We start from the raw sequence: 16,072 nt of genomic DNA, 5'->3' as shown, positions 1-16,072 counted from the left end.
AAAATAAAGAGGGTCTAGGTTATCTGAAGAAATACACTTTAAAATAAAAGTAGACTCCGCCCGTTGCTCATTATGAAGAATCTCTTTGTGACTCGAAACTATTAGAGCTTTTCTCCAATATGTGATTTTCTAGTTAATTCCTAGTGCATATGAATTAATTTAGCCCACCTTTACAATTCTAAACGAAATATATTTTGGACATCGCCAATAAAATATTACTCTAGCAATAACAACACTAACAACTCTTAAACACATTAAAAGCTTAATGGTACAGGAAAAGTTAACAACATTATTATGTATTGGCAATTTGTCAGCTATTACCTTTCCACTAACTAGTACCGGTACTTTCGCTTCATCATCCTTTGTGTCGTTAAAGAGTTTACTGTTTTTTATTTACGTAACAATAATTTGATCAATTGTACATTTTCTGATGACGAGTCCATACCAATTAATTTAACAGCCTTCCGAGGCGCATAATTCACGAAAAGTTTCCTTGGTCAGACAGCAGGAACAGTCCACCAAAGACCCAAACAAGAACATAAAACAAAATAGACCCATTAACAATTTACCCACCTGCAATAAAGAGATATGCGAGCCATTTAAGGGTAAAGCCCGTGCACTTTCATGGTTTGATTGCAAGCATGTGCGTCTAATGAGGCGGGAAGCGCCGGCGCCACGCCGAGTGGCTAATTAGAAAGTAGAAAATCTAATTATTTCGCCGCTGCCTGTCTTGACGCATATCTCTAGCAAGCAACCATGGGTCAGATGAAATCAGTGAGGAATTTCAGGAAGATATCGTTAATACTGTCTGTGAAACTATAGTTGGGGTTTAAAACTTCTATTCTTGCTAATGAATAGAATCTTTTGTTTATAAAAGTAAGAAAAATAAGTACTGACACAAATACAACACATCCTAAAACCTAATAAACATATGACAGGTTTTTAAACCAATTTTTTGTGAGACCGTACATACAAGTGGTAAACTGAACCCATTGCCCTAAATCAGACTTGCCTAAATTCCTTTTATTGCCCAAAATGTCTGATTTATTTTTGTAAAGCCAGATCTGGAAAATAGCGTAGATATAAACATGGAGTTCACATCGTGTACATAAAAATCAACACATATTCCCTCAACACCCGAAGTTTTTGTACTAAACACTAAATTATCGATGTTAGCTCTTGTACATCGATAAATTCTCGATCTAGATTCCATCCATCACTCAGTCAACATCGTGGTCGTCACGCATTTGCATCGAATTCGATACGCGCTACTGAATCGATTCGAAAACACATGCGTGACGCTATGGCGGCATATTGTCTTGTGTTCCTAGGAATTTATGGTTTGGTAGAATCGTAGGGAATATCAGCTTAGAGTACCAGTAAAATGAATTTTTCAATGAAGAAGAAGACGTAGAGATTTGACACGAAGAGATAATAAATATTCACATAAAAGAATGTTAAACAATGCCACTTTACCTGAAGACGGGGTTCATAATGTATCAGGGGCATAAGGAAGGTAAATGGCAGTGGGTAACAATCATGTTGACGTACCTAAATACGTACTTAGTATAGACAGTGTACGAATACAAAAGGTTATTCATTATGAAAGAAAATATGATTGTTATTCAATATAACACTCAAAACATTCAATTGTACTACTAACACGGCTTATAAAGAATACAGTCCCCAAACCAACCCATAGTTAAGCTAAATAGTAGCAAAAAAGCTTACTAAACACGACAGGAAAATGAAATAGCATTATGTTATTCATTCCATTTAATGAATGTTCACTTAAGTGGAGGAAAAAGAGTTTCTTTTTAGAACTTAATTAAAATTAATAACGTTTACAGCGGATCATTAATATCACATTTATAATACGCAAACGCTTTTAGCCTTTTATCAGAAACAACAGAAAAGACTGAAATGGTCGTTTTCATTTTCCTACTTTTTATCTATTGTAGTTGTAAAAGTTAGGAGTGGTAGATGTTTGTAAGTAAAGACACTACACTATTAGAATGATTTTTTTTAAGGGGAAAATCATCCAATGACTTTTCTCGCCTTGGGCGAGGCGAGAGGGAGTGTCAGACTCTTACTGACTAAAAACCACCCCGTTCCTACTCCTGCTTTTCGAACCGGAGCCCCGGTAAACCCGCTAGGTACTCCGCTATTAGAATAATACGATAAGTATTTTACAAAAAATTACAATAGATAAGATCAAGTACGCAAGATTTTCTGATTTATACTCGTCAAAACTTCGACTCAATAGAAATTTAGAGTAAAAACTAGCAATATTAAATCAATTATCTCAAAAGTCATTATTTTAGTAATAAACTAAATAAATCTGGCTGTGTAACTAAACTTGCTTTAACAGGTACAATACACCCGACGACTGCTACAATGACAAATGTACCAGGAGTGCAGTTTATAGAAGGAACCATTAATAATAGAGAAAGCGGCTATAATGCAGGATTTAATCATTTATCTGGTCTTAATGTTTTGAAATGTTTTATGAAATCCTGTGTCTATAAGTTTATTCTAATGGCCATTGTCTACTTCTTACTAAATTAATATAACACAGTAAAAAAAATTAAGGGCATCTTGAAAAAAGTTTCAAAGAATCCTCGTCATTATTCCCCAATAATTAGGATTACCCCGGGGCCTTGTTCCTCTCCGTGACTTCATCTATTTTACTGAGAAAATCCAAAAATGAAAAATGAGCACAATATTTTTCCATCGTAGGCCTGTATAACTACTCCAGTGTGACTAACGGCACTTCAATACTGCTGAGTCGTCAAGGGCTTATGTTGACTCAGTTTCTGAATAGTTCAAGATCGGGAAAAACTCGAGAAGAGTCGATATTTCAAGTTGATTGATAGGCATCATTCAGTCTTTTTGGTTCTCAAAAAGGGCTTTTGTGCACTAAAACATTTTCGTTCAATTTCCCTGCTATTTTATTAGTCGTATTAGCTAGACAAACTGTTTCTAGACTTCGGCTAACAAGAATGAGCAAAACAGGATTACTTGAAACAGTAATACCGTATTTAGCGGTTACGCTTGCAACTATGGCGACAGATGACAGAAGATGCCCATGTCCATGTGCTCGTCGAGCAAATCGACGTCATAAATCCTACATCGCACATATGAAGTTTCCATGCGAATAAACATGGATAGAAACTCCCAACGAAGAACACTTGTGCAGAAAGCCCACCAGGCACGATCACCTCGCCCGGTTGGAGGATCCTCCTTTTTTAGAGATCTTTACTTTCTGTTCTCTAAACAACAACTGCAAGACAATACTTTCAATAAAGTTTCATCTTTATCCATTTCGTTTTCCTGTTCTCTTTTAAAACGATTACCATTCAATTTCAGTAATAATTATTCTACCTATTTGTCAGTAGCCATCATTCACTACTCTTTCTTATTAGACATGTAGAGATGTGTAGGCAATACTTACAAAGCACAAACAAATGGTCATTCACCCGCATGATCAGCAGTTTTTTGTTACTCCGCAATTACGTTAAGTAAAATGCGTTTGTTGATTGAAAAATTAGATCTTGTATTATTTTCTACTGATAAATTGATTATATATTCCCGATTCCGTCTCTTAAATTATACTTCGTTCCTCTGTGCTGTTGTATTAATTTGGTCTATCGTAATTGATTGATTTCTTTATTAAACTTGTAGACCCGACCAATATAAATCAACTATCTCTATCATCCAATATTCAATTACAGTGTGCGCAATTTCAAAAGCGATATTCGCTACCTACAAATTTAAGTTTAGGACCACACCTAAGATATAAACGCGTGGGATCACGCCCATAGCATCATAATTGAGAACACACTGTCTATGCTAATACGAGCAACTGAGTACAAACATAAACGTTCAGAGCAGCCATGTCAAAACAACCGCTAAGGCTTTGGAATAAGGTGTTTATGGAAGACGTTGAGAATTTTGCTCGAGTTGAAGTAGTGAATCATGGGAGATGAGTCTCATTCACCGTGATAGGCAATGTTGCAGTAATGAAACGGGTAATAGAGACTGTTTGCGATATACATGGGCGTTTCATAAATGCTATCAGCTCTATTAATGTAGTCGTTTATAATTATTGGGATTCCACAAATTATGGCTTTGTATCAAGTGGTTTTATTGAAGGACCACACATGATATCGATGTTAGCTATCTATCGATTAATTTGTTACACGTTGCTACCTGTGTGGTTAGTTAGATGGGGAATCGATTGATCGATATATATGCCTTTATTTTTTTAAGTTAGATTGCTTTGACATTTAAAATAGACCTGATATTTGACGACCACACCGAAGCATCTAAAACAAACACATCAAATGACAAAACATCAATAAAGAAAACAATTCGGCTCAAAAGACCACACACGTTCCAAAGTCCTAATCAAGAAGCATCAACAAATGCCATTTAAAAACCAACTCAGTATTCTTTACTCACTTCAAGAGTTAGATGTAAGATAAGATGCTTAAACTTTCTGATCAGGTGTGGGTCAAGTCTTCTTGGCACGTGCTAAGGCTTTCGATAGAGATGGACTATTTATGAACCAACTGACGTAATGTTGCTATACCTCAGATCTCAGTAAGGTGATTTAGTATGTACTAGCTATTGGATTTGGTCTTCTCTTTAAATTGAGTGGGATCTAATTGGGTAGGATCTGCTGTATTCATGAGTCATTGTTCGAAATAAATGTTGACATTTTGATTAAGAATTTTATTTAGTTGTTTTTATTGGTTTTTATGTGTGTGGGAGTTAAGCTAATCGTATTCTTTGGAATAACTTCATTTTGTATGTGTTATTTGTTATTATTGATAAATTATAATATATGTCGGAGATAGGATAGGAGGAGATATCTCACTTTCGATATTTTGGTGTAAGGAGAATCTCACTTCTGATGACTTAAACAAATGCGGTAGCTCTACAAGAAATCCATTTTTTTTCTGTTCTGAGAAAGCCGCCATCTTGTAAATGTTTCCTTGTCCCTAAATACTAAGTAATCAGTCTCTCTACCACAAACACGTCCATAAAACATAACAATACTCTCCAAAATAACAGAATTACAGTTTTGCAACTTTAGAACTGTAAACGAGCTAACTTCGCACCATCTGGTAGGTAAATCATGCAGACTAGAGCAGCCCAATTTAGTCGAGTTTAGTTTGGCCATTACCAATTAGTACCTACATTAGACCCACTTAAGCAGTTTGTCCTTTACCCGAGTACTGATTACACTTTAGCTTTAGGCATATAGGGTTACCTCAAAAAAGGATCATGGTTTGTTTTTGTAGTGAAATAGAAGTACGTATATGTGTTCCTTTTTTGTGGTATCATAAACTTACAAAGATTCATTGATTAGAAATGTTAAGAGAATTTTTATTTTATTTTAAGAGAAAAATACTTAATATTAAACGATCCAATAATAATTTCGCTTGGAGCTTGAGTGGGTCTTCAAAATTTTTAATTCACTATCATCATTACATCAGCCAAAAGACGTCCACTGCTGAACATAGGCCTCCCCCAATGACTTCCAGATAGGCCAGTTGGAAGGACCCTCTGCATCCATTAATTCACTTTATCAAAGTAATTTCCATACTCTGCTGTACGTCTGTGAAGTTTATTATTGCAACATGGAGTTCATATTGCATCCTTGCTTGCAGACTACCAGGAGCGTTAGTTTGACTTTAGAATCCTCTTAAAAAAGCGAAAACAACAGACGGTCTGTATGATAATGAGTTTTCCTCTCAGACCATTTATGAAGAAGCTTAGGAACTTTTATAATATTATTTTGATATAGAAGCTTATCAAATTCGCCCCCGCCAGGGCTTTCACATTACATATTTTCTCTATATTTCGCTTTGAAGTAACAATGGCCCTCTTACGTAAATTTTGTCAATAAGGATATACCTGCTTTCGTGAATAAAAGTACTATCTTTTCGGTTTTATTAAAATAATAAAAGGGTTATTTATAGAGCAGCATTTCTGCAGATTTATGAGTGTGCTACGCAGCGTTGATCGTAAGTTCGCGAACTCATTGCTAGGAAACATTGGTTGTAAATAATATCCCACCCAAAACATAAATGTGAAAGGCTGCCAAGTTCGATAATATTGGAATGCTTCGCCTACAAAAGAAGTGAGATCTAAATAAGTACCAAGTTCCATACACAGACCTCAGTTAAAAATGATATAACAAGTTGGCAAGTTTTCACACACTTTGTTATAAACCTACTAAACGCAATGAGTCAAGTATATAATTTTCTATTAAAACTTGCCAAGTTATATCATTTTTAACTGAGGTCTGTGTATGGAACTTGGTACTTATTTAGATCTCACTTCTTTTATAGGCGAAGCATTCCAATATTATCGAACTTGGCAGCCTTTCACATTTATGTTTTGGGTGGGATTTCATTTATTTTTGTAAGGTTTATTTTCTTTTTTTCTTATTTTACTTTACTTTGACTAAATACAAACCTTCGTAACGAATTTTAGGTCGGTACGACCATTGGAAGATATAGATATTTTTTTTGTTTTAGTTCCTTAGGGGTATGAATTTACACCTTCATTATTTTTAAAACCGACTCACACTTGGCCATTTTCAGATTTTTTCCTTTACCTTGACCTAAAGACCTACCTCCATGCCAAATTTCAAGTCAATACGACCATTGGAAGTGGTCTAGGTTTTTGATGAGTGAGTGAGTCAGTCAGTCAGTGAGTGTATAGTAAAAATAGCGATTTTCTGACGTCAATATCTCAAGACCTACAATAGGTACATTAATGAAATTTTGTATTTTAGATAAGTAAGTAGATCTCGACAGATACTAGAAATTTCATATGCGTAGATAAAATAGATTTTGAGTTATAGGTGGGTCGAACTTGGCCCGAAATGGTTCGTGTAATATAACCCACGGCCGGTGTGTCGGTTTTTTGCTCGAACTTGGCGGACACACTGCCGTGTGTCTAGATCAGCATAAATGTCGGAGTCCAATGAGATTGTTCTCAGATAATGGTATAGCGAATATAGACAAACAGTAAATCAATGCTATTATTCTGAAACATCATCAAATCTACTCATTAGATGCAGATTATTAAACGAGTGCAGATTTTTGACAAGTCTCTTCTAAAATTGCGATTAAAAAAGCTGGTTTACGAAATCACTTAGTACTGAAGCACACTTATCACATTTAAGTACCTCTAATAGTCCTCGACAAGTATTGAGCTCACTTCAAAGAGAAGGAATGTCTTTATCAGATCAGATGGGACCGACAGATTATATCGGATCAGGTGTATAACCAGCTGTAAATTGATATATTGGTATTTGGTGTTCGAAATTAGCTGTAGGTTTGTCCTTGTATTTATAGTCTTGTATTTAAGAAGATAGAACATTTAATTGTTGGGAGAATTTTTGTATGCTTTGAGACCAGTGTAGTGGACCCTTAGAGATCAAGTACATACTATGTTCAATAAAGAAGATGTAAATTATAAAGAGGTATCGATATACAGCCAAAATTAATGTCAGAAATCTTTGGAACTAACGAAGTTTTTGACAGAAACTCCATAAAACTAACATGAGAACTTAAGACGGAATATTTACCATGTTTATTAATGTCTATAAGTTTCCGATATTAAAACATTTATAAACATGGTAAATATCCCGTCTTAAGTTCTCATGTTAGTGTTAGTGACCATGTCAGTTTAAAAACTTATATCCATAAAACTAATGTAAAATATTGGTCTTAATCCGAAGATTTTGATTTAAGTCGGCTACTAATGTCGGTCGATACCGAGATTAAACTGTAAGACTATGTACTCTGATCTCCCTTTTAGGTATTACATGCGTTAGATGCCATAAAATATAATTTATTAGTACAGTATCAGCCCTGTTACTGCGTATACCGTTACAGACGTATAAGCCAATATCTTGGAAACTGGTTCATTGCTAGCCGATCCTTGTTGGGATACAGAATCCATCACGATTGAATACAATGTGCTGTTATAACATAGGCGTAATGTATACGCCAATGGATATTTTTATTGGAATTTGCGATATTGGGAATAGATAGGCTGCCTTTTATGCCCCTATGGTAGTACGGCTGACTATAAATGTGCTGATTTGGGACTGAAACATCTTTCGAGGCTATGAATACAGAAGCATATTCTAGAAAAAGATATTTAACTGTTCAAACTTGCATATAACTATCGTAATGTCGTTTTATTAAAGTCAATTTATCTTTTGTTCCAGGCGTCTATGGACCTTCCCCCGGACAAAGCGAAACTGCTACGCAACTATGACCTGGAGAAGAAATGGGAGATCATCTGCGACCAGGACATGGTGCAGGCGAAGGACTCGCCGGCGCACTACCTCAACAAGCTCAGAACGTACCTCGACCCCAAAGCTTCCAGGAGTCACAGGGTACGTAACATAGAATAAATATCAGAATAGTAGGATGTTATCTTTTGCTGTTTCTTAATTAAAGTGACGTCAGTGAAAGAGCTTAAACATGTTTTATGTTAACTTCTTCTAGTTGGTTTACTTTAGGGTGTGTAAAGAAGTTTTATAGAAGAAAGTACTTTTGGAATTATACGCTACATTTAGGAAGTCCCATAGCGACAAGGCACTTTTGATGAAGGTGTACTTAGGCTAAAGTTACCGCTTTTCCCGCGGGCCGCAAGCTATGTTACTAAATAAAAAAAAAAGTTATGATTCGTTGTGACAGCTACGACAAGCGAGTAGACGATAATGTTGCAAAAACACAACATTGTTCCTTTTTAGCTTTCGCCGTCAAAGGATACTATAGAAATGTTAACAAAGTTGCGCCAAGCTCCGTATTGGGCGATACCGTTACACATTGTAAACAATGAGCGGGCATTAGTGGACGATAGTGATCTGTGGCCGCCGGCAATTTGTGGGTACGACACCATTGTGCACTGGAACAACAACGGAAAGGACTTTGTTTTCTTGTAACAACACTGTTAAAACCTCTTTTGTCAGAGAGTGAGTCATCATTCACTGATAGGAGACCTGTTCACCTTCGATCTCTGTGATAGCTCGATGGCAGAGCTTTTGTGCTTGATGCTCTCGGTCACAGTTCTTGTTGTTTTCTAACCTCAGTCTATAATCCTAGAGAGAACTAGAACCTTGCATAGGCAGTATTGTGAGGATGGCACTGATTACAAAATTCTAATAAGTGATTTGTGCCAATAGAGATAAGCTGATTAGAAGCACACATAGATAGTACACAGCTATGTTAGTTACACTTAACTAAGCTTGTTACATAAAAACATCATGCTCTGTACAACACAAACATAGAAAAGCCCTCCAGCTCCCAGTCCCGTTATGTCGCACACAATGACCAATACATCACGTTTTATCGATAGGGATCGCTGGCCAGCCTCAATTTGTGGGCAATCCCAGGCTTCTGTACAACTAGTCGTTACAAGTAATGTGTTAAAGCCTTTTAGGTTTCTTTAATGGAATTGCCTGGGAATCTTAGAAAAAGTCTACTTGTTCCTATTAAGAATTCTGTTCACAACTTTATTGGCTTTTAAGTCACGAGTTATTGATGTCGCGTAAGGATGCAGGCTGAACGCCATTTAGCTGTTTGATTCACTTATTGATGTCTGTGCAATCAAAATTGGAAACGAGAGTTGGGGTGGCTCTGGTTCGTATATACTTTGGTAAACTTTTTTAATATCATCAAATCTGTTGCTCACTTGGATAAGAATATAAGAGTGATTATGAACATTATTAATCTTAATGCTTCTGGAACCACGGACTACCTACGGAAACCCGCTAGGTTTACCGGCGCTCCGGCTCGAAACAGGAGTAGAAACGTGGTGATTTTTAGTCAGTAAGAGTCTGACAGTTCCACTCACGTGTGATTTTCCACCTTAAAAAAAAAAAACTTTATACTAAAATATCTTAAATAGATTCAACTGGGAAAACCCGTCCATCGTATGAAGAGAGCGACTTGATGTTTTCAATATAACAATTGTTATAATGATTCACGTTACATTTGACCTAGTAAAGCTCTCGATTAAACTTGAACTCTCACCAGCTAGACAGCTACTATATGACCTCCAGATTTGGCGCAAACAAACAAACTCGTCTACTGGGGTAATGTAATAGCGTTGTAGATTTTATGGGCACGCCTTCATTATCATGTTTAGAGTTTTGTTTGTGAATAGCGGATAATATTGTTTGTTTTGCTGCGAACGAAAATATTCTTCAGAACTGAGGAGCATTTCCATTCTGTTTGTCTCTTTCCTAATGTGAATAGATGATGAATGTGCAATTTGGTAGAATCTTAGACTATGACGTTTTACAGGCCAAGTTTTATTCAATTTTGGTCTTCTTTCACTAAATGAATTCTTCTTCGTTGACGACATTTCCGAACCGACTTGACCTTCAAACCTACAAGAAAATAGGGTATTCCTTTTTAGAACGCCGGCAACATACCTGTGACTCCTCTGGTGTTGCAGGTGCTCATGGACGGCGCTGATCGCTTATCATCAGGTTATCAGGCTGGTAGTCTGCGCCATATTCCAAACAAAAAATCGATGTTGTTTTGAACAGCTTCTAAAATCTGTCTCATGTTTAGTGTTCTAGTTTATCATCGTGAGTAAATCTATGTACCAAGGCACCTCAGTAAATAATTTAGAAATCGTTAAGCATATAGTTCAAACGTTTTACAATAATTGAATGACCCACCTGTTCATTGATACTTTGTTTTTTACCTGGTCATTACCCGCTGGTTAACTTACCATGATAAATAAACATTCAGCTCAAGGCTCGCGAATGCAATGGCGCAAATAATTATAAGTAAGCTGTATGCCCACGATAATCGTTCTTTTCCTAACGATTATCTTAGAATGTAGTTGTACTATCGCGCCAGAATTTTCTATAGGGGTGGGATATTAATACAGCAGGGGGTCCTAGTGGAAACCAAGTCCCGTTGTCCAATAGATAATCTGCTAGTATCAAAATAGCGGACAACGTAAAAGGAGGTCAATTTTTGACAGCTACACTTTGACTGCCTTGGTCGTAAGTACAACTAGGGGTCTCGGTTTCAATTACCGGGTCGGGCAAAGTAGGTAATACTGGGCTTTTCTCAGTCTTTAGAAAATTTCTCAATAGTAGCACGGAGTCTGGAACTGTGAACCCAGTATATGGCAACACAATATAGCGGCATTACGTGCCGTAATGTGCAACTCTGCCTAACCCTTTCGGGGATAAAAGCATCACGTTGCATACACTGTGGGTGCAAACAGGGTCAAAAATATAATCCACATTCCTTAATAATATTTAGGCATCAAAATTCTCAGTAGTAGTACAAAGTAAAGTCCATTGATAGTTTGCTTTGCCAGATAGTAAAACCTTTTGGGTTCGTGTCGCTCATGCAAACCAGCCATGTTTTATTATACCAAGAATCCTATGTTGATTATATCACGCGTTTCATTGCGCTTAGCCTATAAAACAATTATGAACACAATACAATTGTATGAAACTTAACAATCTAGTGTAGTTTAAAATCTTCATTGCTGTTTTATGAGATGTGCTAATGTTTCTATTACCGACTACATAATTTGTTGAATGCTGCCAAGCAAAGAGTCTAGAGTTCAATGCTATTTTAGGGAAAGTATTGTCCTTTTTTTGTGTTAACCCACATAAGGATTTACTCCTGTGTCGTGAAGTTCACATACACATAACACCCAGACCCGAAACAACAATTTGTGAATCACACAAAGATATGGTCCGTGCGGGAATAGAACCAGCCAGTTGCCCAGCTACTAAGCCAACCGTGCAGTCAAGAATCTTACTGAGATAATATTAGTATAGAGTCAAAAACGGGTCCGATGTACGATAATTCGCTTATCCCCTATTACATATTATGACATATAAATGCCAAAAAACATAATGCACTTCTGCGTACTACATTTTTATCTTCAAAAATATGTTTCAAGAGCGTTATTTTTAGTGTATCGACATCGGCATGTAATATGTGGGTAAAACTCAGTGTAAACACCTGTGTTGTGGTTTGGCAGCTTTTACGTAAACGTGGAGTCGCACGCGCAGGTGCTGGGGGAGATTGTATGTAGATACGATGTATGGATCCACTGACGAACTATGTACGGTTGTTGTAGGAATATTAAGCGAATATTGTGTTTATTTTGTAAATATTCATATGGTTAATGTAAAAAATACAAGTATAAAAGAGATTTCTATGTGATGTACAATTTAGCACGTGACCAATCTCAATTTATTTAAACAAAGATATAGATTTTATACAATTCTAAGTCCTGACATTAGAACTTACCAATAAACGATTCAAAAGTATGTTTTTCGTGGGTAAAGTATGTTTAATGAACTTGGATGTCGCCATTCCTAAATTTGACTTCCCTGTGATTAGAACAAAATAAATCAGACTAATCTGTCCCGGAGTGACACATATACCTAAAGATATGGTTAATTTAGCTTAGAGGCTATCCTCCTAATACCATGTAACGTCCATTACAACGCATTAAATCTACACACTACTCCCATTTTCCTTATGGCGATATAAAAGCAACAGGCGCCTGACAGACGCTCATGTATTTGCCCAAAACCTCACACTTGGTTGTTTTCGACATTTCTTTGTACTTAGCAAATATTGTTATGTGATTTTAGTACAGTTTTTGGGGCATTAGTCATATTGTTTGTTTGTTTGTAAAGACGTAGCAGATTGTAATGTTTTGCTAAATTGATTTATTTTAAGGGAGGAAAATCATCCAATGAATTCTTGCACCTTGGACGAGGCGAGAGTGAGTGTCAGATTCTTATCGACTAATAACCACCCTGTTCTTACTCTTGTTTTTAGAACCGGAGCCCCGGTAAACCCGCTAGGTAGTCCGCAGCTCTAGATCTTGCTGAATTAGTAATCCCAATATTGTTTAACTGTGTCTGTCCTTTACATAAGAGGATTGTCCATAATGTCCACAATTGTCAGGCTGGTTTAAAGTCGTTAGAAATCGTAGTTTGTTGTCATACAACAATAATAAACTTAAAGCACTTAAAGTTATCGATGACTATGTGGGAATCGCTTTGGCATACATATAAAATATCTGTATGTAAAGTGATACTCGTGATGCGAGTTCAACGGTGTCGTTGTGAAGTACTGACGGAGATGTATAAGTGAACCAGGGCGGGCCCTTGTAGGCATGTGGCGCCAAATGTTGCAATCGGAAGAGGTCTTTGGTCATATGTCGCGAGATGGTGAGAGAAACACATACGGTGCCTAACGATTTATATTCATATGTAAGAAGAAAATAGTCACCCAATCTACCCAAGTTCTTACATAACATGGACACAGAAATAATTTAGTATGGAAACCTCATTCATCACGAAAATAATATAATAGGAAATATCTTATTACTTTTACCAACAATACATCCAAAAGAACCTTATTCAATTATTAATATACGGAAACTCTTCAACATACCAAAAACTACTTTCATTCTTAGTAAAGTAATAATGGTACACCAAGAATATTACTAGGACTTCCTCACTTAGCAAATGGCTCCCAATAGAGACATTAATCCAGAACAAGCGCCACAAATTCTCAACAAGAGCTAACTGGCAATTAACCTAGCGTAGAACAAACAGGGGTAACAGTAAATCCCGATGAGAAGATAGATGAGACAAAAGACAGACTAGTCCCCCACAAGACGAGACGCCATTTGACCCCGACACAAGATCACGGCACAAACACATGTTAGGTTATCATGTCAACTAAGGAACTGACGGTTTCCTGGACGCTAATGCAGTTGTGCAAGGTTGAAGTGGTTATCCGTTTTGGATGTACGGAACTTTGTATGTGATGTACTTAATGTGAATAGTTAATTAGAAATGATCACCTATTTTTTTGAGCGGGGTAAATCATCCAATGACTTTTCCTGCCTTGGGCGAGGCGAGAGGGAGTATCAGGCTATTACTGACTAAAAACCACCCCATTCCTACTCCTGCTTTTCGAGCCGGAGCCCCGGTAAACCCACTAGGTAGTCCGCAGCTCCGGAAATGATTACCTATGGGATGCTAAAATAACGGTTTCCGAGATGTCACTGTTAAAAATAATCCTTTAGAGAATTTAAGAAATCTTGAGTGTCAGAAGCTCCAATAAAATACAGGATAATTTATAGCAGAATTATTTCTGCTATAAAATCCAAAGCACACTTTTGTCAATTTTTCCACAGACATAACTCAGTAATTTGGATCACTAGAGCGATGTGATAATCCCTGACCTTTCTTTAATTTTAATTATTGAGGTCGTACGACAGTCGTGTCGCATTGCCCAAAAACGTCGTCTCGCAAATAGTAATCATGTGTGAGTTGTGTGACTCACGTACAAGTACTTGTCGTACGTTTCTGATCGTCCGTTGGTACATGGCATAAGCATGTAAACATTTTAGGCAACACAGATGAATATTAAAAAAATGGTTCAAAAAATCAAGAAATACACAAGGAAGCTCTCCAAAATACCTTTTTAACTTAAACTATTTAGATGACTGAAAAGCCATTTCATTTTATAATTAGAAAAACTAGTCACTCATAGTTCATAGTTAAGTTAAGTTCAATTATAGAAATTGGTAGCTGGACAACGACTATCTTCTTTACTACTTACACAAACCAATTGTAATACATTTAAAACCGCTGCCACTCTTTCATTGTACCGTACCATGAATAGTCATACATGCATCTACAATCGAGATGAATACCAGCACAACTTATATGGACTTAAATTGTCTTATCTATCCGAGGTATAACCTGAACTTTCGCCAGATATGTAGCAGTTGTGTTGGCGGTCGTAAGGTCACTTGATCAGGTCGGGGTAGACCAATTAGGGATGGAGTTTCTTAGTTCCATGTATCATAAGACACGATTAGATACACTCATCTCTAATTCTCTACAGATAGATAGATCATATTTTATGTAAGTTTGTTTTAAGAATCAATAAGAAAATTTTTAAGCTTTTCCTTAGTTAGTCGTTTCAATGCCAATCGCGTAATTCTTTAAACTTTATTTATCTTCGGTTCATCAACAACTTCACTGACTCGCAAAAGCCGACAATAACTCAATATCGCCGAAGCAATAACACATCCATGCCTACAGCTGTTGTCACAATTTCTGTCGTTTTCTCGTAAAGTCCACAATAAATGTTTGTTCTGCGAGCGATGGTTTCCTAAATAAGAATTTAAATAGCTCCCAACGTATGTCTGATGCCTGACCTTTGGTTGATCCACATCATGTAGTCGTAGCTCGTGCAGTCGTGATCGCCACATACAAACATATCTCCCAGTCAGGTCTCGAAGGGTGCACGGGGAGGAGCTACTTTCTCCTCCGTTTACCATTGTAAACTTCGTGATTAGCTGGCGGCATTATCTGCTAATTCTATTTGAGCTTCGTTTATTAAATCCTATCTACTAATGCGCACTCGATTCTTGTTCTAGAAACCGATTTAATACTACCTATTGGGCTATTGATCCAATCTATTAGTACATTGTGTCGAGTACAAGTGAAAATGCTAATGTATGCACTTTGTTTTTTCAGAAACGAAAAATGGTCGGCGACTCAACTTCGACGCAAGTCCTCAGGGACTTGGAGATTTCGTTACGAACAAACCATATAGAGTGAGTATAATGTCATTATTGTAATCATTTTTTAAATAAACTATTATTATGAAGGAATGCGCAATCGTATTACATCATGGAAGACAACTTATGTTTAGCAGAGGATCTAAATAAGATGTACTATCAGGATGATGAGCATGAGTAGTAAAAACAAACATCAAACATCTTGCTTTATGAAGTTATCCCCATGGAAATGGAGTATTGTAACAAGTATAATACTACAAACCAGTAGTGCACAGCACTCGGAGCTTCTGGCACAAAATATCAACTTTATGTTGTCCCATAACTGTTTGGACGGGTGCCAGAAAATTATGTACCGTTTAAGGATAGCTCGCGTATTTCTTCCTGACAGCCGGGTGAAATGTAACACACTGCTATCGTAAATATTGTTCAC

At 36.8% G+C, this 16,072-nt stretch overlaps 1 protein-coding gene across 3 annotated transcripts in view; it reads left to right on the top strand.

Moving 5' to 3' along the window:
• LOC118268827 (formin-like protein) overlaps positions 1–16,072 on the top strand; it is a 75,871-nt gene that overhangs the window by 44,181 nt on the left and 15,618 nt on the right. For all 3 annotated transcript variants that reach the window (XM_035583567.2, XM_035583566.2, XM_035583568.2), the window contains exons 2-3: positions 8,258–8,428; positions 15,599–15,678. In XM_035583567.2, the coding sequence (XP_035439460.2) occupies positions 8,258–8,428; positions 15,599–15,678 (251 nt within the window). The remainder of the gene's footprint in view (positions 1–8,257; positions 8,429–15,598; positions 15,679–16,072) is intronic.

The sequence above is a fragment of the Spodoptera frugiperda genome, chromosome 2 (genome assembly GCF_023101765.2).
Source record: "Spodoptera frugiperda isolate SF20-4 chromosome 2, AGI-APGP_CSIRO_Sfru_2.0, whole genome shotgun sequence".
Taxonomy (NCBI): Eukaryota; Metazoa; Arthropoda; class Insecta; order Lepidoptera; family Noctuidae; genus Spodoptera; species Spodoptera frugiperda.
Note: the sequence above shows the minus strand (reverse complement) of the source record. Positions and strands in the feature narration are given on the sequence as shown.